This window comes from Sphaeramia orbicularis, chromosome 15 (assembly GCF_902148855.1).
Source record: "Sphaeramia orbicularis chromosome 15, fSphaOr1.1, whole genome shotgun sequence".
In the NCBI taxonomy this organism is placed as follows: Eukaryota; Metazoa; Chordata; class Actinopteri; order Kurtiformes; family Apogonidae; genus Sphaeramia; species Sphaeramia orbicularis.
In genome coordinates, this window is record NC_043971.1 from 4,595,967 (window position 1) to 4,620,537 (window position 24,571).

Here is a 24,571-nt window from a genome sequence, read left to right on the forward strand (position 1 = left end):
ATAAAAAGCCACTCTAAAATGTGCAGTTTTATCACACAGCACAATACCACAGATGTCACAAGTTTTGAGGGAATATGAAATCGGCATGCTGACTTCAGAAATCTCCACCAGAGCTTTTGCCTGTGAATTGAATGTTCATTTCTCTACCATAAGCCATCTCCAAAGGTGTTTCAGAGAATTCATGAAGAAGACTGTGCGAGGAAAATGGTGGTCACACCAAATACTGACTGGTTTTCTGACCCCCCTGGACCACCCAGTACAGTAAAACTGCACATTTTAGGGTGGCCTTTTATTGTGGCCAGCCTAAGTCACACCTGTGCAATAATCCTGCTGTCTAATCAGCATCTTGATCTGCCACACCTGTGAGGTGGATGGATTATCTCAGCAAAGGACAAAGGAGAAGTGCTCACTAACACAGATTTAGACAAATTTATGAACAATATTTGAGAGAAATAGGCCTTTTGTGTACATAGAAAAAGTTTTAGATCTTTGCGTTCAGCTCATGAAAAATGGGAGCAAAAACAAAAGTCGTGCATTTATATTTTTGTTCAGTGTATTACAATCAGATTACAGCTGTTATCTGATAAAACAGATCAGATTATCCTGTTTACATGATCACTGGAATAATATGGTAACTTTAGAAATCAGATAATGATCAGAGTATCATTGAGCCTGTTTACATTCATACCAATACTCCCATCATTAGCTGATTTCTGCAGTTATCAGATTATTATTGATCATGTAAACAGGATAATCTGATCGTCTTCATGCAATAACAGCAGTTATCTGATCATAAGAAATTGGATTAACATACCTAGACTTCTCCCCAATACTCCGATGTCTTCACGCATGTTTACAGGTTAATCTGATTTATTTTGTTTTTTTACATCTGCGCATGTGTAAAAAAAAAATTTAAAAATCCATATAAACAGAAGTTATACAGCAACACCATGAGCTGAAGGAAAATGTAAACAAACAATGAAATGAAATGAAGCATAGCAGCAACATGTGACCTATTTTTTCATCGTATTAGCTCCTTCCACATTAGGACAGCTAATGCTGACACCGTGGGTGTTGTCATGGGCAACAAGACAAGACCGATGTTTTGAAAATGACAGGAAGTGTACGTCTTACATCATATCGTGCATACATACTCTGAAGGAAATCAAGTAATGGACTGAAACATGTAAACCAGGGTTTTTAGATGATTACATTTCTGAAGTGACTGTAAACGCGTCACATCTGATTACGGCAGTTATCAGATTTTTATGGTCATGTAAACGGACTCAGTGATATTTAATGTGACTTTGCTTTAGTATCATGTTACACACAGTGTGTTTTCGTTTGCTGTTAAAGGCCCCATGAAATGGTTCACACAGTGGTGTCTGCTTTTGCACATGTACACATTTCCTCTAAAGTCAGGAATGTAAGGAAGCCACCCAGTCTGCACTGAATATCATGAAGACCCACAACAACCCAGGGATGACCCACAATTACCCATAAGGTGCAAAATTTGTACACAACGCCAAGCACGGGACGAGTCATCCGACATTAAAGGGAAGGATTATAGAGGCGCATTGATGCATCAAAAAACACCTACACATTGAACTGGATTTCTTGGGGACTTCAACAGGTGGTTGAGTGGTTGATGAAGGCTGGGCAGCATTGCGTCCCTGACCACAGCATGACTGTTAGCTCAATGGAACGTCAAAAGAGAATTAGCAGCCAGTTGGGTGATGAACAGTTGTACCTTTACATCAGTGTCAGCTTTGGGAAAGTATTCAGTTAAAGGGATCATCAACTGCACAAACTGTATTATTTACACAGCGACAAACAACTGGTAACAGCACTGAAGTGTTTGCTGCCTGTCTGAATATAACAGTAACAGTCCAGTGTTGTCACAGTTCAGTTGATAAAATGAAAAAATTAAATAAAATCACTGTATTTTTTTTTTTTTTTTTTTTTTAGTTTAGTTTATTTCGAATATGCAACAAGACAAAGTAATCTTACTTAGTCCTTAGAAATAAAACAGGTTGTAAGAAGTCATGGAAGAAAACAAAATAACAAAACTTATACATATACATGACTTCATTTGCACATTCGAAAAAAGTTGGAGGAAGTAGAATTTATTTAATCCCACCTCTTCTCCACAAAATAGTCGATAACTGAAAGTAAGTAAGGTTTAACTCCTTTTATCCTGGAAGCACTGTGCTTGTAGACCAGTGGAATTAGAGCAGAGACCTCCTGTCAGAACGCTGCTTGGTGCATATTTGTGCAGATTAACACAGAGTTTGGATTCTGAAAAACCTTTGTTTGTTTCCCTTGAATCTAACATTGATCAGTCCCTGAAATGAAACAGCCTTCCGTTATCATGACGTCTATCTCCCCTTCCTTGTTCTGTAGGGTTTAGATGGCCCTACGGGTGAAAAGGGGGCCACAGGGGCCCCTGGCCCTATTGGATTACCTGGCACAATGGTACGCAATGGTGCCCCTCAGACTGCATCAGAGGGATGCAGTCTGGGATGTGGCAGGAGGAACAGCGGAATGCATTCTGTATTCCTTAAACTGCTGTTTGTTTCATTTACTTCACTGTCCATGTAACTGAGGAATGATCTGTACGCTGATGTTCTGTGGGGTTGAAATGTGTTGGTACAGGGTCCTAAAGGCGAGCCTGGGGAGGGAGGACAGTCAGAGATGGTAAGTCTGTCATTAGGTCCAATTCAATGACATAAATACTAAACTACTATGGAAAAGATCCTGGTTTAGTACAAATACAAATATTTGAGTTAATTATTTGTCCTATTTGTTAGATCTACGGCCCTCCTGGCCCACCAGGACCCCCAGGACCGGTTGGCCCTGCAGTAAGTTTGGTTTTTGTGTTTGTTTTTTTATTCAGGGACAGTGAACACTAAAAATGGCAGGTGATTAGATTGAACCACAATACAGTAATGTACCACCGACATGTGAAACATGCAGAAAACACAACGACACAATTAAAGGTTTAAAGTGTGTCAGCTAGGCGAGGCTAACACTTTATTAGCACCATGAGGAAATTCAGTGTCTGCATTTTACCTGTTCTCATACACAGGACTGAGGCCCAATCCCAATTCACCCCTTGGCCCTCCCCCTTACTCCTCCCCCTATATTTTGTGCGTTCACATGAAGGGGTAGGGGGGTCCCAATTTACAATAAGTCGGAGGGGAAGGGCTAAGGGTATGGAGCCGATTTAGGGCCATAAGTTTTGTATATGAGAATATAAAATTTGAAAGTGAAAATTTAAAAAGGCAACATGAGCAGGGAAGGTCCCTAAGACTTTTGTCATGCTGTCACTCATGATTCTACGCCCCTCTCAGTTGAGGCCACGCCCTCCACGCCACATCAGGGCCAGAAGCTGAACAAGTGAAAAAAAGAGATCTGAAACTGAAAAAAAGATCTGAAAGCAAAAAAACAGATCCGATAGTGAAGAAATAAGATTTGAAACCGTAAAAAATAAGATCTGAAACTGAAAAGATAAAACATGCAACTAAAAAAAAATAAAACCTCAAATTTTAAAATATATATGAAAGTGAAAAATGAAAATAAATAATTTATTCTAAAAAATTACCTAAGTGAATCAAAATTATATTTAACCTTAAAAAACTTTTCATACACTTATTTTTAACTTGAATATATTGTTATATTTTTCAGAATCCAAGATCAAAACTTAAATTTTCAGTTTCAAATTTTATATTTTCATAGACAAAACTTATGGCCCTTAATCAGCTCCATATAGGGGGGAGGGTGGTTTGGCCCTCAAAACAGAGATTTTCCATAATTCTGTTTGAGTCATTGGCAAGGTGGAGGTAAACACATTAAATCAGCAGTGACAAAAGAAACACACAAATGTACGTATTTTCTTCATAAACAACTTCATCATTTGATCGTCCATTTAATACCAGTCACAGCAGCTGACTGAATTCTGTCAGAACCAAATTTGTCGCATCTGTTTATAGCGGCATTGATGACTGCTGATGATGTAACAGGTCTGGAAGGGTTGTCTCCTTTCATAGGGGAATGTTGCGGTTTGGTTCTGACCTGGAGACAGTAGGTTTCTAAACTGACCAATCAGAGGCAGAGGGGTTCTATTCAGTGTCCGCCCCCAGAGTGACAAAATTCAGCAGCCGCGAGCGCTTAGAAGGCCCTAAGAATGACAGCGGACGTGCAAAAACGATACTGAGCACACATAGTGATGACGAACACGTAGAGAGTGGGATTTATGCGCACTGATTATGGTTTCTGAGCGTGAATTTTGGCACTAAATTATCACCATAACTGAGGGTGAGTTTATAGGTGTGAAATAGATCAGCATGTACACATCTGAGCTCAGCATAGATGATCCTGTGAACCTGATCACAGTTCGTCCCACATACTTGGATCATGACATGAGTTTATCATGGTGTGTAAGATTAGGTTTCTCACATGTGGCATCATTCTTAAAACTCCCGTCACAGTTAGCTGTTTCTGTCTCCTTGTGTTCTGCTTCCAGCAGATTATAGTCTTCAAACTGAGCCCGTTTACATCCACACTAAGACTCTGATCATTATCGAATTTCTGGAGTTATCAGAATATTATTGACCATGTAAACAGGATAATCTGATCTGTTATATCAGATAACAGCAGTAATCTGATTATAATAAATCAGATTAACACACCTGGATTTGTCACCCAGTACTCCTATGTCTTCCTGCATGTATACAGGTTAATCTGATTAATTTCGTTCTGCTTTATTTAGTTTAGCTCTGTAGTTCTTTATCTTGTTTTTAGACACCCCTTTTTTGCAGTGCATGTAAACAGGCTGATTTCTCTAATCAGTCTAGTATTAGTCTTCACTGTGGATGATGTAAATACACAACTAATGCGATCTGTTTTTACGAACCCTCCAAACTGACAGTTCAGTCTCTAATCAGAATGATGTCAGACACTTTAATCTAATGCTGCCTTCACGTGCTATGGGAATCATGGTAAATACTAGGTACCAACTTGATTGCACATGAACATGAATGCACATGAACACCCCTTCACGTTGTATTTTCCACTGAAGAACTGGGAAAAAATATTGATTGACAAGATGAAAATAACCTTTGACCTTTTCAACATGGTGGAGGGCAACAAGGGATTCATCGCAAATGTTTTTATTAACGTTCTGCTGCTGTTAGCTGATGAACATGTACATTTATAATATACACAATTTCCCCCCCTAAAAAATGCATTTTTTTAAATGCTGTAGCAGATGGATTAAAACATCCAAAACTGTTTTACCCAAGTAGCAGGTCACCAGAAATTGTGTGTCAGTCATTTTCCGCTTCACTGCAACAACAAAAACACTTGAACATAATGCAGTCGTAATTTCGACTTCACTAGTGGAGAGGATCATGTTCCCGACAGCACCTGAATGCATCATAACATGGTCCATGGAAGTGCAGTGGTCACAGACTGTACAGATCATGTCATAATGTCCATGTGTTTCTTCTCCAGGGATCTCAAGGAGTATCGGGGCCAAAGGTTAGATATTATTTCTACATAATAATTATCATCATTGGAACCCATAAAGACCCAGTGCTACTTTTGTGTCAGTGATGTTTGATACCACGGATTTCCTTTCCGATCCGATACCGAGTAAAATTCAGGCTGATACCGGCGATACCAATCCAGTACCGATACTTTGTACAAATACACTTATTGTCTGGGAAAAAAAAGTGTATTTCAAATCATAACTTCATAAAGAACACATGAGAGTAATTATTGTTTAATTATTAAGAACTATTATAAAAATGAAAACTTGCATATTAATTCACGTTACATGAACGTGTTAACATGAAAAATGAAAATACTGAACATGAAACACTTCAACAAAAACATCCAATATTGACACTTTCCCTCATTTACAAGTTTAAGTTCAGGAACAACAGAATATTTACTGTTCTCTCCTTTAGTCTGTTCAGTTTTTTGCTTAGTACAGACTGAGTCAGAGTTACTGAGAAGCGTGATGCAGTACACACTTATTCAGGCGGAAGAAGAAGTAGTTCCCACCAATCACATATCATTTGGACCACATCCCAACAGTTTAGCTACTTTCCACTGTGTTCCTGATATACATGACCTCAAATGACCGAAGTATCAAAAGTATTGATATTTTCATTTGTGAATCGATTCTAGAGTGTAAAGATCTGGTGTCGGAGATACTTCAGTATCGGTCCGCACATCACTAATGTCAGTTTCAATCCAACCCAATCCATCTTTATTTGTAAAGCACTTTAAAACCACTGCAGTGGACCAAAGTGCTGTACAGAAGAATAATTAAAACCAAAATAGAAGAATAAAATACAGAATAGATTTAAAGACATAGAAACTGTACAAAAAAGAAAAAAAAGTGCTATACAGAAGAATAAATAAAACCCAAATAAAAGAAAAAAATACAATAATAGATTAAAAAGCCATACAATTAAAAACAACTAAATAAATAAATAAATAAAATAAACAGATAAATAAGAACAATAAACCACTACCGAATAAAAACAAAAGAATAGTAGATGGTTTAGGTTAAAGGTGGCTCTTTGGGTCTTTAAGGGTTAAACTGTAACATACTGTTTAATACACAGACAAAACTCTATGTTGTGTTTACGCTCAGGGTGAGCCTGGCATCGGGATCAGAGGAGAAAAAGGTGCAACAGGACAGAAGGGTGACAAAGGAGACAGAGGACACCTGGGACTCCCTGTAAGTCCACTCCCTTCAGTATGTGTGTGTGTCCTGCACAACTGTTCTGGTCCATTCTACACATTAGATTACCTCCAGTAGGGTAGAATATCAGCTTCATTTTATCTTCAAAACCCTGCCTTAGCCTCGGTCAGTGGTTCTCAGTCTTCATCTGTGCCCCCTCCCCTTTGGAGGGTGAAAAATCTTCAGTCCCCTCTCAACCCCAACAACCCTGTAACAGTGGTACAGTTATAACTTTGACTGAAAAAAACATCAATATTGTAACAATACTTTTTGCTTTTCCTTTAATATTTTTTGTTCAGATTAAAAATAACTTAGATTTTTGCTTAAATAATACAAATACACTCAACCAGACTGCTACCTGACACCATATTTGTCCAAATAAAATAGGAAATGTGCAATTATTTTACAACTATGAGAGTGAAGTTACTTTTTTTAGAACAGGGGTGTCAAACATGTGGCCCGGGGAACAAATGCGGCCCGCCAAAGGTTCCAATCTGGCCCGCAGGATGAATTTGTGAAATGTGGAAAATTATACTTAAGATGATCACAGAAAATTTTGATTCAGGTTCCACATACAGACCGGGAAAAATATTATCATAATAACCTATAAATACTTTACAACTCCAAATGTTTCTTTTTGTAAATGTAAAGATGTTCATGTAATTTTACTGTATTTACACTAAAACAAACTATCATTTCACAGAAAACATAAATATACTGAACAAATATGAAAAACCTGAAATGTCTTCAGAGATGTTAGTGTAATTTTAATAATATTCTGCCTGTTATTAAATGTTTAGTGTATTTGTAGATCCACTGTGATCTGTAAGTTGTAATAAACATGACATCAGTGATAAACTGAGGCAGAGTATTGTTAAAATTGCACTTATTTTTCTTCACAAATTTTAGGGTGTTCATGTTATTGACATTGTGTTAAAGGACAGTTTGTAAATATAAACATTAGTTTGTAGCTAAAACATTAGTTCCACCTGATACATGTTCTAACCTGAAGAAGAAAAACACACCCAGGACTGATCCCATGACCCCCCTGGTAAGACTTCACGCCCCCCTAGAGGACCCACCCCACAGTTTGAGAACCACTGCCCCAGGTTTAATGGCTCAGTGGGTTCTTTTATTTCTCTGGTTCCTGTTAAATATTGCATGAAAGGGTTTAAAATATAGATAATTGTTATAACACTGCTGTAGTCAATGTTTCTCTTATTGTTCGTCTTAATTCAAACTGTTCTTCACATGACATCTGTATGATGTTGTTGTACACTGGGAAGCCTTTGTCAGAGGTGTCCGTCACTTTGGGTTTCTGTTCTCTGTTCTCTGGTTCACACTCTCATTCAGAAATCATTTATCTACAACACATACGGTCGCTCTCAGCTAAAAACCTTGAATTCCTCCATAAAAACATCAGAACTAGCAGAGCTCAGAGGCTGTAATGATAATATGTTTTGGAGTTATTTGAATTTCTAAAGACAGTAGAATACTGTAATGCAAAGTGTCTGAGGTTTTTACACGATAGCGACATGTATTATGATAAATTGCACAGTAACTCCTATTTTTATCTAAAACTATAGGACGTGTGTTTCCTTATTGGAAATATTTAGTATGACTGTTTCCCGCTCACCGGGGTGGAAAGAACGTCAGCACAACTCACTGCAACTGGAGCACTGGTTCTGTCTCATATCTGTCATAGGGACAGGGGTAATGTCGAGGGTGAAGACGTTTCAGTGCAAAACTTAACGTATCATGACTAGGGATGTAACGATTACCGGTATAACGATAAACCACAGTAAAATTGCAGACGGTTAGTATTACAGTTTAAATTCTAATTATCATGATAACCGGGCGACACGGTGGTGCAGTGGTTAGTACTCGTGCCTCACAGCAAGAAGGTCCTGGGTTCGATTCCAACACCAGTCGACGGGGGGTGGGACCTTCCTGTGCGGAGTTTGCATGTTCTCCCCGTGTCTGCGTGGGTTCTCTCCAGGTACTCCAGCTTCCTCCCACCATCCAAAGACATGCACTGATAGGTTAATTGGTTAATCTAAATTGCCCGTAGGTGTGAATGTGAGAGTGATTGTTTGTCTCTATATGTTCAGCCCTGCGATGAACTGGCGACTTGTCCAGGGTGTACCCCGCCTTCGCCCCTATGTAGCTGGGATAGGCTCCAAGCGACCCCCGTGACCCTAGTGAGGATAAAGCGGGTTCAGAAAATGAATTATCATGATAACCATGTTTGATTACCGCACTTTTAGGGGAAAAAAAGCCGATGTAAAGATCTGCTTTTATGTCAAATATTTGAGTATAGTTTTAATTTATTACAATTTTGATTTTCTATACCTAATATTTGGAACCAATATTCACTTTTATAGTCTGTGAAAAGGTTTGTTAAGCATCTGTGTGTTATTTATGTAATAAATTATATAAATTTTTCAAATCGAATTTTATTTTTATTTTTTGTGTTTTCTGGCCTTTTATGTTTTTATAGTAGGTTAAAGTGAAAAAATAATAGACAGATGATATCGATCAGGGGTCAGCAACCCTGGTCCTCCAGAGCCACTATCCTGCACGTTTTAGATGTATCCCTCTTCCAACACAGCTGATTCAAATGATAAGCCTATCATTAAGCTCTGCAGAAGACTGATAACGACCGTCAGGTGTGCTGGAAGAGGGAAACCTCTAAAACATGCAGGATAGTGGTTGTGGAGGACCAGGGTTGCTGACCCCTGATATAGATGAAGTTGTGCTGAAAAAAAAGATCCCAAACATGGGTATAGATACATTTGTTTCTATAGTATATAAAGGCAAAATCAAAAGGACTAAAAAACGGCCAAAATAGGCTCAGACCACTAAGGGTTAATATTTGAATGTTTCTGCAACAGAAGGTACATTATGACAATTATTTTATTTTATTATTATTATTATTTTTTAAATACAACTTGGTTAAATTATTTCAGTGTGTGTATCAGTACTTTTTGAACATTTTGAGCACAATTTCAATAATACAGTGATAATAATGATAACTGTGATAATTTTGGTCACAATAACCGTGATATGAAATTTTCATATTGTTACATTCCTAATCATTACTCATTATAATAAGATATGTGATATTACATTATTTCATTTTTTTTCAACCATTCTATGAATTCTCCCATCTCTTTTTATTGTACTTTATGCTAGAAAAAAAAAATGCTGTATTTTGTGTCACTTATAAAAAGGTTTCTGATGAAATTGTAACTTTGTACCTGTTATTTCCATTCCCATCTGTATTTAAATGGAAATAAGCCTTTAGAAAAGGGGTGATATTGGATTTGAAGTGTCTGCAAATGTAAATTCTGTTTTTTTTTATTTGTTTATTTGTTTTGTTTTCAAAAGTGAACAGTATATAAATGTGTAGTCCAGTGTGTGTGTGTGTGTGTGTGTGTGTGTGTGTGTGTGTGTGTGTGTGTGTGTGGAGTGAATCCTGAGTGGTGCTGGTCGTTGTTTCCATCCCTTCAGCGGGTCAACAGTACCAACAGTCGGTCCAAAACCCACTGGCATGCATGAAGGAGTTACTGATGATCACTGTCACCACCTCAGCACCTCCACCTCCATCACCCCACCCACCACCTCCATGTGTCAGTCATCATGTGAATGTGTTTTAAAGTCACTGAGTCACAGCTTCACTCACCCCCCCCCCCCCTCCTCCTCCTCCTCCTCCTCCCCCCTCCTCCCACCATCTCTCCCTCCCATCATCTCTGCTCTCTAACTGTGTACGACGCTGTACAGGGGGCTCATGGGTTAGACGGCAGACCAGGTCCAGTGGTGAGTGGCTCAAGTCCTGTTCGGTCCCCCTCACCCTCCTCCTCCTCCCCCCTCCCCCCCACCCTCTGCTTCTGCTACAGCTTGCTGGATGTCTGCTTGTCCTGTCTGCTTGCTCTTCCTGCTTGTCTTATTCTCTTTTTGTTCTTTTTCTTCCTTCGGTACCACGGTGTGGACAGAACCGTTCAGGGCTGGGTTTAGAGGGTTCACTGTGACGGAGGACGTTCAGCAAACTCACAACAAACATGTTCAATACAGTTCAATACAGGAGCAGATACACATCAACACAATGGCCCTTTGACTTCATATGTACTATGATGGTCATTAGAATATTTGTAAAGTCTAATTTACAAACAGATGTCATTTACATACTGACGTTCCATAACACACTGAACCAGAACCTTCTGGATCTGAGGCCCAAGTACAAACCACCACACTACATACTGCCTCTGCCTTAGTTAGTTAGTTACTTTGTTTCTTTGTTAGTTAGTTAGTTACTGTGTTTCTTTGTTAGTTAGTTAGTTAATTAGTTAGTTTAGTTTTATTTCGAGCACATTAAATCATCAGATAAAGAACAATCCAACACGGACAAACAAAATTTTCGCCACTCATAAAGGAGTAGGAAGAAGTATAACTTATATACTTCCACCCCCTTTTTCCAAACTAATAGTGCAATTGATTCAGCTTCTTTTCCTTTGTTTACACACGTTTTTCTTTTTTTTTTTTTTTTTACATTTTTACAATAACACAAAACATCCGTACAAACCATTCACATACACTTTTTTAGTCACCTCACACACAATCAGATTTACATCATCAACCTTTTTATAATATAAACTTTAATACTTATATGCACAAATACAATTATTAATTAAAAAATTGTCTTGATTGGAAACTTCATAATGCAACAGTTTTTTCAGATACATTTTTACAATTATTTTTTATTTATTGATTGATTTTTTTTAATGGAATGTCCTTTGCAATGCATAGCATTTTTAAAGTAAAACTGTCAAACTTTGTCCCCTACAGAGGACAAAACGCATTGCTGGGTTTCAAGTGGATATGTGAAAAAAAACAAACAAACAACCATTTTGTTCCAGAAAACTGTCAATTACAGTCTAATAACAATTAGCAATTGATTTACACTAAAACATGTTACTGCAGATCAAGTTTATCAAGAACAGCAAAGTTACAGTAATTGTATGAATGGCAGTGTATGGAATGATGCATAAGCAACAAAACCCATGAATAAACAACAGAACAGCTGTAGAATAGCTGTCCACTGTAGTGACCACTATGCATGAAAGAGTTAATGTGATAATATCTCCTAATCATGATGGTCTGTGTTAATTAATTAATTACAAATAGGTAACACACAATAATATCTTATTTTATACATTCTTCGATATTCTACCTACATATTCACTTATTCAGATAACGTTCTATATTTTGTATAGTTCTGAATTTTAATGGAACTTTGGTAGTTATTGGCTTTCAGTGGACATACTCGTCTTTAATCACAGCTATTATAGGATCACATTAAAATAACATCACATCTTCCTCAGTGAATCTGGGCCTGCTTTCTGAGTTTCTCTTACCATGTTATCATGTGTGCATCCTCTGAGCTCAGCCCTTCTTCTGTGGTTTTTCCTGCCTCATGACTCTTTACCAGCAGGGGCTGCAAAGCTGCCTTTGCTCAGATCTATCCAAAAGGAGCATGCAGAGACGCCATGCTGCATGTTGATACATTTTATACAGTAGCACAAGTGGACAGCTGAACTGCGTACAGCTGTGGATAAGACCCCAGGTCTTCCTCTCCAATCCTGAGACCTGCAGCTGTTCACCTTTGATTCTTTTTCCCTCTTTTTATAACAGTGTGCACAGTACTTCAACAAGCCGCGGGTGTACGGTACTACAGGACAGGAAATGACATCTGAACACGTCTCTGACTTCAAATCAGCTCCAATCTGAATTAAACAGTCCCACACCCGTTTACGTTCACCCCAAACCTTGTTGATGTACTGAACTGAAACATTTAATGACAGCAGTTTGTCTGGTCATGCTGTGTTCACGTTGGATGTCAGTTATTAATGTGTGTGTGTTTTATTTAAAGGGTCTAATAGGACCAGCAGGTGTACCAGGACCAGCAGGACCAAAGGGGGAGAGAGTGAGTATACCCACTAAGTTCAGACTGCAGCCAAATGTGGCCCAAATCCACATGGGTCCATATGTGACCTGGATCTGATCTGTTACAGACAGTTTGAACAGCACTAATCCGACCCAGACCACTTTCATATGTGGTGCTAAATCTGACCCAGACCACTTTCATATGTGCTCCTAAATCCAATACGTGTCTGATATTTTGCAGTGTGACTTCAGTCTGAATGGACAGGTCACATTTATCTGATCTTTATGTCATTGAAATGTGACAAACATCACAATTCTGCGTCCCTCCATATTTCTTTCTGTAAACACAGTGTGTGTCTGCATGGTCATGTATTACATCAGGGCCTCTTTAGTGCATGTGTGTCACTTCAGGGTCACATTCAGTTCATACTCAAAACTGATCGAAGCCGCATTTAATGTGGAATATGAACCAACACTCAAAAAAATCAGATTTCACCAAAAAATCTGAATTGCTGTCTGAACATAGCCTAGACCAGTGGTTCTCAGTCTTTTTCTGTCTGACTAAACACATTCTCAAATAATAGTCAATAACACTGTGGATATTTCTGTGATCATTACAGGGTGAAAAAGGAGATGCAGGATTACCAGGACCAACTGGGCCTCAAGGCATCCCTGTAAGTCTGTCACTGTTTACTCTGATCTGAACATTGACATCAGCTGCACAACATGGGGCTCAAATCAGTACATGAAGTCAGTCAAAACAAAATCCAAGTGCTGCCTTCAGATCCCTGCATGCTAGAGGTGATGATGATGATATACTGTATTTCGAACATGAGTAGGAATAAAATGTAAAGGTGAACAAAAGGCAAAGAGAAATTACAAATTTTAAACGGAACACTCCAGAATATTGAAGGCAAATGTTTATGAAATAAAGTAAAATAAAGTCACACAGTGTCCAACTATTTCATTGTGGCGCTTTAACAACACTTTATGTCTGGAATGGAGAATACTTGTTCAATAACACACGTTTATATAGATATTAGGGTTGGGAATCTTAGTTGTAAGGCTTATGCGATACGCATCTCGATACAGCATCTCCAATCTGATATGTTATAGATACGTGTGTGACACCTCATGATGCAATACGATACGATTCACTTCACACCTAAATCATGGTACAGAGCGATTAAGCACATTCTGATTGGACACATTCACTCTGGAAAAAAAAAATATGCAGTGCATTTCAATGAGTCTGATTATTTATTTATCAAATAAGACCATGACTTTTCACAAAGTGTCTTTAGTTCAGTTTCAGAACACGTGCCTCACATTCAGTCAGGTGAAAAAGTTCGGACTTTGTTTCCAAAGTCATTTCTCTGCATGTTTCTAACACTCAACTTCTTGCTCCCTCACCAAATCAATTTGTAATGAAATGAATTTGTACTGTAGGTAAAACAGAAAAAGGTTCTGTCACTTTAAGAGGCATCTGCGCAAGGCCTTCTGGGATGTGCTGTTAGATATGTATGACACTGTTTAAGGAAGAATTTTCAGTTTGTACGGCACTATTCAATACAGCTGATCTAGTAAAACAGTAGACGTTCATAAACCACATGTGGTCTCCTTCCTTCTGTGTCTGTCACATTCACATACACACAGTCCAGTATTCATCTGCAGCGCTCGAGCCATGAGCGGAGCTCAGACTGTTAGTGTGCAGTGTACACATCTGCGAATTCACAGCATGCGTTAACGTGGGTCTGAAGAAAAGAAGAATTTTACCCAAATAAAGAGTAATGCTTTTAAATGAGAGTAAAAATATATTGTATTGAACGGATCAAATTTTATTGATACAAACATTCAATAACCAGTGCATCGCAATATCATCCCAAACTTTTCATTCACTCGCAGCTTCTCTACCGCTGCACTGGGATCGTGCACGCACGTGTCGGCATACCGATGCGTATCAGATAATCTTCCCGTCCCTAATAGATATTAATGCAAATTCTCTCTTCTTATTTTTTGCAGGGTTTAGTAGGACCACAAGGACTCAAAGGGAACCGGGTAAGAACTGCCCTCTAATGTTTTTCGGTTTTAAAACCAGGGGCATGATTTAATGAACACACATGTTCCATCCAGTCTAATACAGACAAAATAGACAGCTCTGTGTTCTTTGTTTGTGTCATATTTCAGTGTTTGTGCTGTTACTGTTAGAATCATAAAAGGTCACATGACTTCAAAGACAGTCTATACAGGAGGTCTGAATTAAAGAGGCTGAATATGAATCAATCTAGTGTTCTCTTTGATATGACACATGAAACGCAGGTAGACGAGTCAGGTAGTCAGCTGGGATAGATTTATGTAATGATTTGAATCCTTCATGTCAGTGTGTCTTTGACCTTTTCGAAGGTGAGTGTCATTGTTTTGCAGTGGCTTTGTTTTGAACGGGTGGAAGCACAGTCTAATTAAAGACAAAAGATGTTCACGTTAACGGCACCGCCTTCAAATTTGAATTCAGTGGGTGTGGAATGACCCTTCCAGTCTTCAGATGATAAACTGGGTCGATCACATCCTGGTTCCAGCTCTGGTTCCAAGGTCCCCCTTTGACAAACGTGGTCCACTTTAACCCATAAAGAAAAATACCAGGAGCGTTGTGGTCTGGGCGTAGCCTAGGTACCTGGTCCCCTGACCTGGTCCTGAACCCGGATAGGCCCATGGGTGTGTGATGGTTCTGTCCGGAGTCCTGTGTCCGCAGGGGGACAGGGTACCAGTCTGCACAGGACAGAACCAGGACACTGATTGGACCTGAGGGACAGAGACACATATGACAAAGGTAGTCCAACAGGACTGAGGACAGACACAGGACAAAGGTGGTCCAACAGGACTGAGGACAGACACAGGACAAAGGTGGTCCAACAGGACTGAGGACAGACACAGGACAAAGGTGGTCCAACAGGACTGAGGACAGACACAGGACAAAGGTAGTCCAACAGGACTGAGGACAGACACAGGACAAAGGTGGTCCAACAGGACTGAGGACAGACACAGGACAAAGGTGGTCCAACAGGACTGAGGACAGACACAGGACAAAGGTGGTCCAACAGGACTGAGGACAGACACAGGACAAAGGTGGTCCAACAGGACTGAGGACAGACACTTCTTTATCATAAATGCAGGGAACTCATTTAAAAATGCATTCATTTGCCACAGAAGCAGCCCTGGGCCTTTATGGGTTAAACAGGATGTGTTTTTGTCTCTGGTTAACTTTAAATGAAATAAAGTCCCAGGGTTTTTTCCACCAGATGAAGGAGGACATCGCCTGGAACTTAAATTACATTGCTATCATCTGAACATCTTCCTCTTAGACTGAAAGCAAATACAGGTTGTTTTCCCTTTTAACTGTCACTAAGTGGAACAAAGTCCCTGCAAACCGATTTATTATATTATATTATATTATATTATATTATATTATATTATATTATATTATATTATATTTGATGATAGATTTGACTTTTTTAGCGTCTACATACCCTCCCTCTAAACAGAATGTTTCTGTTTCCTTCCCATTAACCTGTGACTCTTTAATATTCCAACTCCCATCTTCCAGTCTTCACATTTCATCCGCTCTGTCAGCACGTTCAGCCACACTCTACAGCCCCAAACCAAACCAAACTGAACCAAACCAATCCAGTCCAATCCAATCCAGTCCAGACAGAGCTCGCGGTGCGACCCAGACTCCTGTTGTGGCTGAACGTGCTGAAGGCTCAGCTCGGGGATGGTGTTGCTGTTTTTACTCTTTGTCCTGTCTTCCTCTGTTTCCGCAGGTCTTCCTCTCCCCTTTTTCCTTCCCTCCACTTTGCTCTGTGGCCCGTGGTTCTTTTTGTTTTTTGGCCGGGGTTGCCCCACTCTCTCCCTCTCACAAACCTTGGCCACCGCCTCCTCCTCCTCCTCTTCCTCCTCCTCCTCCTGCATTCTAATGTAGTCCCAGGTTAATCCTCCTCCTCCTCTTCACTGCTTAACCAGCCTCCCTGTAGTCCTTCCACCCTCCTGACCTGCCTTCTAAACCTCAGACAGTGCTCTCCCACCACTGTCCCACTGTTAACCTACCCTACATGAAGACTGCATGGTTCCATTCACACTGAACCTGTCCACACACAGTTATGGGTAGGGCTGCTAGAAAATATCGGTTCTGCAATATATCGCGATATTTCATCTCACAATACTGTATCGATATTAAAAAGTACTGTATCAATATTCTTAGATATTTATTCAAATGCAGATATGGCAGAGGTTCATTTTTGTTTTCTGGGGGATAGTGGGTCCTGAACCCAGACCAGTTCAGAACCACTGCTTTAAAGTACAGTATGAAGAACCACATGAGGATACAAAGAAAACACTCATGACAAGAATAAAGGCAGATTATAAAACCAAAGACACAATATTACAATAGTAAACTGGTCCTTTTATTTGTATGAAATTATTTAATAGAAGGTTCTGGCAAAACTTAACCTACTTCCAGTGTGTATGGAGGAGAAAAACTATCTGTAGGTCCAGAACTCTGGCAGCAGGAGTGTAGAACCTGAAAAAAATTACATTCACACAATCTTTATCAACAGCTTTAAAAGTACTTTTTTTTCAGCTTCACAAAATAATCCAATTAGTAATATAAACGTTTTCCACTCTAATATCTTTGTGTGGAAATTTCACCCCCAGTATGATATACAATAATCATCCCTGAACATCCCATAATACATGAAAACGTGCATTTTGTGACATTTGGTTTTCATTTGTGTGTTTATTTAAACTAGGGGTGTCAAACATGCGTCCCAGGGGTCAAATGTGTCCCACCAAAGGTTCCAATGTGGCCTCTGGGATGAATTTACGAAGTGCAAAAATTCCACAGTCCAGGCTGTGGAACTCATTTTAGTTGCAGTTCCACATACAGACCGATATGATCTACAGTCAAATAATAACAGCAGAAGAACCGACAAAAAAGAATGACTGCAGATTTACTTCTTGCATTGATGTGGAAAAAAAAACCTCTTACATTATGCCTATAAATAATACAAACTTCATTTTTTTCTTTGTTTTTGTGCAAAAAATTACATTAAATTCTGGAAATATTTACATTTACAAACTATCTTGAAACAATAAAATGTGAAAAACCTGAACAAATATGAACAACCTGAAATGTCTAAAGAAAATTAAGCACAATTTGAACCATTTTTCTGCCTGTTACTAAGTGTTCAGTGTCTTTGTAGATTCGATCCATAATGCACATATAGAAATGATAAGTTGAGGCAGAATATTGTTAAAATTGCACTAAATTTTCTTAATTTTTTAAAATTTAAATTTCAGTTTTTTTCAGGTTATTCACTTTTTTTGGGATAGTTTATAAAAGTAAGTATTTTCATAATTTAACTGTTTTTTTTTTTTTTTTGCACTAAAACAAAGACAACAATTTGGAGTTGTCATTATTTATAGTTTATTCTGCTATTATTTGACTCGATCGGCCCACTGCAGATCAAATTGGGCTGAATGTGGAACCTGAAAGAAAATGAGTTTTAGAGCCCTGATTTAAATCCTTGGTAAAGCATTATTTTCAGTGGTGCTGAGGTAAATTAATACAGACACAACTTAAGTCACAAAGCAAATAAATAAAAAATTTACATTATAAATGGCTCAGTTACAAATGTTAGCAGTTAGACCAGTACTTTGAAACCTTTTTTGGCTCCTGACCCCATTTAAACATGACAAATTTCTGGTGACCCCAGACATTCAAAACAGAGACTTTTTCTGGGCTAAAATTAATTTGTTTTTGATCATGTAATAGTTTGTTATACTATGTTGCAAATAAATATATATAACAGTGATTTTCAACTTTGGGTAGGGACCCCACGTGGGGTCGCCTGGAATTCAAATGGAGTTGCCTGAAATTTCTAATAATTGATAAAAAATTAAAACTTACTAATAAAAATGTATATTATATAGCCTAAATGTTGCCTAAAATTAACATTTATTTGCAATATATTATAGCGAACTATTACACAATCAAAAACAAATTAATTTTAGCAAATAAAATGTCTCTGTTTTGAATGTCTGGGGTCACCTGGAATTTCTAATAATTTATATAAAAAAAAATTAAAAATTAAAACTTACTAATAAAAATGTACATTATATAGTCTAAATGTTGTCTAAAATTAATGTTTATTTGCAACATAGTATAGCTAACTATTACACGATCAAAATAAATTCATTTTAGCCCAAAAAAAGGTCTCTATTTTAAAGATCTGGGGTCGCCTGAAATTTGTGATGTTAAAATGGGGTCACGAACCAAAAAAGGTTGGAAACCACTGCTATATAATGTAAATTTTTATTAGTGAGTTTTAATTTTTTATCAATTACTAGAAATTTCAGGCAACCCCATGTGGGGTCCCAACCCCAAGGTTGAAAAACACTGAGTTAGACAGTGATAAAAGTAAGATGAAAAACTGACAATGAGGAATTGACAGTGAGAAAAATAAAAAAAAAAACAAGTGCAGTTCAGTTAAGACAATATCCCTAAAATGAGTAATAGTTTGATAATCAGTGTGTTCTGCAGATTCCAGATAATAACGTATAAAACACTCAGATAAAAGCCACTCACCATCTGGACTGGCTTGAACCCTTGTTCCCTAACTCCCTCTACTTACCTTCCCTTTCCACTAAATGTACTTTTTACAACATGTGTTTTAAAAATAGCAACAGGCACAAACCAACACATTTACAGACAGTGACTGAAAACACCGAAACAAATGAACTCAGACAGAAAAGGCACAGCTTTGCTTCATCTGTGGCTGAATGAGGAGGACTAAAGTTTGTCTTTTTTTTAATGCGCTATTGTTTGCAGGGAGAGAGGGGCAAGAAAGGCAACAGGGGGGCCAAAGGGGATAAGGGAGACCAAGGAGCACCTGGATTAGATGCCCCCTGTCCGTTGGTACGTCTGTACGATGTGGAAACAGGAGGCAAAAGGAAGGAGGCGCCGCCGCCGCTGCACTCCTTTTGGCTCCTTTGGCTGTTCACTGTTTAACTCAGAGAGGGTTCACTGGACTCAGAACCAGAACCAGAACTCCTCCTGAGCTCCTCTTTCTTTCAGGAATGAGACAGACAGGAACCAGAACCACCGTTCAGTCCAACAGGCCTGTCCTCTGGGTTTCAACAGACACGTCAAACAGCAGAACAGTCCAAATAGGGCCAAACAGGGCCAAACAGGTCCAAACGGGTCCAAATGGGTCCAAACAGGTCCAAACGGGTCCAAACGGGTCCAAATGGGTCCAAACAGGTCCAAACAGGGCCAAACAGGTCCAAACGGGTCCAAATGGGTCCAAACAGGTCCAACCTGACCCGTCTGGAAAAGGGAGCTGATGAGTTGACTTTAGCTCCTGCTGAAATGAACCATCATCAAAACTCTGTGCTGACGTTTAAACTCATTTGGTTTATTTGGCTTTGTACGTATTTCAATGAGTCTGTTTACATGACCATAAAAATCTGATTACTGGGAGTAATCCGATAATTGCCATAGTCACATGCAACGTGTTTACATACACTTGAGAAATGCGATAATCTTCAAACCCTGGTTTACATGTTTCAGTCCATTATTTCATTTCTTACAGAGTACGTGCGGATGTAAGACGTACACTTCCTGTCATTTTCTAAACACCCAGCCTTGTCTTGTTACCATGACAACTACTACAGTGTCAGCGTTAGCTGTCCTAATGTGGGAGGAGCTCATAAGTCTACACTACAAATTATTTGGTTCTTACCAAGATTTAAAAAAAAACCCTTAGATTTAGAAGTGTTAGATCATTTATTTATCTGTTTATTTTTACTTTATTTGTAGAACTTTTCATTTAACAAGTATAACATTTATCACTTCAAGTAATGTATGCATGATACAGAGGTTGACACTGAACATGATAAACAAACAGAACCCAAAGAAAAAAAAAAAGGTGATACAAACAAGACGTACATGAAGACAGTGCATTCTGATACCGTTAAAGGAGGAAAGAAAATAAATAAATAAACAAATCAGGTCAATAACGATATAAACACCTAAACTGTTTTTAAAGTTCCAGGCCAGGCGATATATTCACACAGTGTAAAAGAGGCTCCCATATTTTGTAAAATTTATTGATAGTTATTTAGGGTGCACCTGATTTTTTCTAACTTTATGTTAAACATGATGTCTCTGATCCATTGATTGTGTGTTGGAAGATAATGGATCTTGTTTTAAGAGTTCATTTCTTATTTTCAGTGTTCATACATCGTACACACGCTTATTTGTAGATTTAACATCTGAATTCAAGAAACCTTGTCCAGTGAAATTCTCTTGCTGCATGGACAAATACTTCATTCTTTTTTGGTACTTTTTTCCTCAGATTTAGTGTTTTTATCTTGTTTTTAGACACCCCTTTTTTACAGTGTACAAAATAGGTCACATGTTGCTGCTCTCCTTCATTTCATTTCATTGTTTGTTTACTTTTTTCCTTAGATTCGTACTGTTACTGCATAACTTCTTTTTATATAGAGTTGTAAAAAAAAAATGAAATAAATCAGATGAACCTGTATGCCTGTGTGAAGACATCAGAGTTTTGGGGAGAAATCTAGGTGTGTTAATCTGATTTTTCTTTTTGTCTTTTTTTTTTTTATTATTTCAAATTATACATGTATATAAACATGTACTTATACATAAGGAACCACACAGACACTATATATATATATATATACATATATATATATATATATATATATATATATATATATATATATATATATATATATATATATATAATAACAAACAAATTATACAACAAACCTACAAACCTTTTAATCCCCCAAAAAGAAGGAAAAAACCAAAAACAAGCAAAAAACACAACAACAAAAAAAACAAGATAAATAATGTTATCAACTCCTCTTTACAGTACTCTGACCTGATTCAGAGTTAATATAATGTAAACTAACAACACATTTCATTAATCTGATTTCTCATAATCAGATTACTGCTGTAATCGGATAAAGCCGTCAGATTATCCTGTTTACATGATCAGTAATAATCTAATAACTGCATAAATCAGATCATGATCAGAGTATTGGTGTGAATGTAAACCAGGGCTGTCAAACTCATTTTAGTTCAGGGGCCACATTCAGCTAAATTTGATCTGCAGTGGGCCGAACCAGTAAAATAATAACATAATAATATATAAATAATGTCAACTCCAAACTTTTCCTTATGTTTTAGAGTGAAAAAAGTTAATTTACATTATGAACAGGTTTACATCTACAAACTATCCTTTCAAAAGATGTGAATAACATGAAGAAACTGAAAAAAAAGTGTAATTTTAACAATATTCTGCCTCAGTTTTTTCATTTCCACATGTACATTATAACTTACAGATCACAGTGGATCTACAAACACACAAAACACAGAGTAACAGGCAGAATAGTGTTAAAATTGTACTTACTTCTCTTAAGACATTTCAGGTTATTCACATTTTTTGCAAAATTATACTTTGTTTTAGTGTAAATACATGAAAATATTTATATTTACACAGAGAAACATTTGGAGTTGTCATTATTTCTATGTTATTATGATAGTATTTTCCTGGTCCTGCCCACTTGAGATTGAATTGGTCTGAATGTGGAACCTGAACTAAAAGGATTGTTCATATTTTAGTGTAAATTTTGCATTTCACAGATTCATCCTATGGGCCAGATTGGACCCATTGGCGGGCCGGATTTGGCCCCCAGGCCGCATGTTTGACACCTGTGATGTAACCGGGCTCATTGTCGAGGCAGGAGATAACTCACTAAGGCAGAGACGTTCCTTTTTTGGCCTTTCCTTAAATCCACATCAGAACCCATGTGTTCTGCTGAGGCGTTGGACCGGTGGTCCGGTTCCTGTCGGTCCCAGGTTACCTGCATGTTGCTCTTCGGTGGTCCGGCGGCAGATGGAAGCCCCCGCAGACGTTCTGAAGCAGCCGAGGACACGCTCTCCTCTGCTGACCTTTAAACAGCTGATTTCACAAACAGGGTTTCCGAGGCTTTAAAGGAGAGAAAGGTGAACCGGGTTTGCCAGGCCTCGATGGGCTGGATGCCCCTTGTCCTGTGGTATGGTGCTCTCACTTTCCCCTTATTTTTCCCAGCATGCCTTGCAGCTAACACTGACCACAGTCCTTGCTACAGCCTGCTGTATTTCAGTAATGTTTGCATGGAAGCTAAACCAGCTAGTGTATGAGCTGAAGTACTGACACCTGGGATTAAAACTGGACTGACCTCCACTGACTGTAATCCACCACCGTTCACTTTCCCAGTTTAATATTTACTAAACAGAATAATCACATGGAGCTTCAGTGATGTCATCCATAACTCTGCTCACGCTCCACTCAAAATGAACTGGAAAACAATTAGAGTCACTAGTCACTTTTCCATTGGACATCTGTGCAAAACCTTACTGATATTTACTAAATGTCAAAAAAACAGAAGTGCGTCATGTCGGTTTTTCCATTATATCACAAATGCGATGATTTGTTTATTTATTATCACAAGATGTCCCAAGAAGTCATTCCATGAACATGGCGACAAATGTAAATATCTGTTGTTTTGAATCTAGAATGCTCGTTACCATTCTATCTTGTACTAAATTGTAAAATGATTGAGTTTCCTGGTGTGTCCACACATACCGACACATTTGTTTTAAAACTCTTCTTCTTCTCTTGTTGTAACATTAAGGAAGCATATTGCATTCACACACAAAAATTAAAATCGGCTCTGTTTTTCCGAATTAATGAGATACTGTTTTCTGAAAAAAATTTAATTCGGCTCTGTTTTTCCTAATTAACCTCGTAAAAAGAGAGCTGAATTTTTATTTTTTCAGAAAACAGTATCTCGTTAATTAGGAAAAACAGAGCCGATTTTTTTTTTTACTTATTTTTTCTCATAATTACAAGATAATTATCTTGTTAATTCTGAAAAACAGAGCCGATTTTTTTTTTTTTGTGAATGCAATACGCTTCCATAGTAACATCAGGGGATTTTTTTGTTCATGTGACTCTGGTTGAGCAAAAAGGTCTTTCATTGCAGTTTTGCGCGATATACCAATTTCACTACACCAGAAAAAAACATCTCTTGCAATCGTAAAAACTTTTCATCGAAAAATGAAAGTTTTGGTGAAATTGTCGTTTTTCTATTAAGCAAATGTAGCGGCTGTATTTGTGCGTTGTGTAAGATATGACAAAACCGATCTTCTTTGGACACTTGCCGTTTATTCCTGGCAGAAAAGTATACAGTCATACTCATTAGTAACAGCCGAGCCTTGTTCTCACACTGCTAAGCTAAAATAAAAAAATCAGTTAGCTAACACACCACATGTTAATCATGTTATGGACATATAATTAAGAATATTGTCATTTCCATTCAAGAATATGCTCGACCGATGGAGAGCTTAGCCTTTACACAAATAAAATGGTGTAATACAACCACGTAGATATGAAATTAAAATAAAAAATGTAAAATAATGACGGGATTGACCATGTGTGTGCTTACCAGGTAGACAGCACAGTTAAACTGCTGCTGTCTCCCTGGGGTGCACCACCCTAGTTCACAGGGGTGTTGCATTCAGTGGTGATAAAAATAAGATTATAATTAATACAATAACAGTGTGAGATGGTCAGTGGAGTCACACACTACGTACATTAACTCTGTTACACACAGTTATATTCGCACAATTTGAGGGTCGATGGAAAAGCGACTAGTGTTCAGTTGAAATCTACTAACGCTGTCTGTGATCCGTCACATCTCTTGCATGGAGCACCAGTTTTTCTTTGTTTCCAGGACTGAACT

The 24,571-nt window shown here is 38.1% G+C and overlaps 1 protein-coding gene across 12 annotated transcripts in view; it reads left to right on the forward strand.

Moving 5' to 3' along the window:
• The window catches only part of col13a1 (collagen, type XIII, alpha 1), a 228,620-nt gene that overhangs the window by 199,181 nt on the left and 4,868 nt on the right, over positions 1 to 24,571 (forward strand). For 9 of the 12 annotated variants that reach the window (XM_030156714.1, XM_030156722.1, XM_030156724.1 and 6 more), the window contains 10 exons: positions 2,404 to 2,475; positions 2,656 to 2,697; positions 2,811 to 2,861; positions 5,515 to 5,541; positions 6,668 to 6,754; positions 10,541 to 10,576; positions 12,687 to 12,740; positions 13,321 to 13,374; positions 14,723 to 14,758; positions 19,584 to 19,670. In XM_030156714.1, coding sequence (XP_030012574.1) covers positions 2,404 to 2,475; positions 2,656 to 2,697; positions 2,811 to 2,861; positions 5,515 to 5,541; positions 6,668 to 6,754; positions 10,541 to 10,576; positions 12,687 to 12,740; positions 13,321 to 13,374; positions 14,723 to 14,758; positions 19,584 to 19,670 — 546 coding nt within the window. The remainder of the gene's footprint in view (positions 1 to 2,403; positions 2,476 to 2,655; positions 2,698 to 2,810; positions 2,862 to 5,514; positions 5,542 to 6,667; positions 6,755 to 10,540; positions 10,577 to 12,686; positions 12,741 to 13,320; positions 13,375 to 14,722; positions 14,759 to 19,583; positions 19,671 to 24,571) is intronic. The other 3 variants (XM_030156720.1, XM_030156725.1, XM_030156718.1) reach the window with 2 other exon arrangements.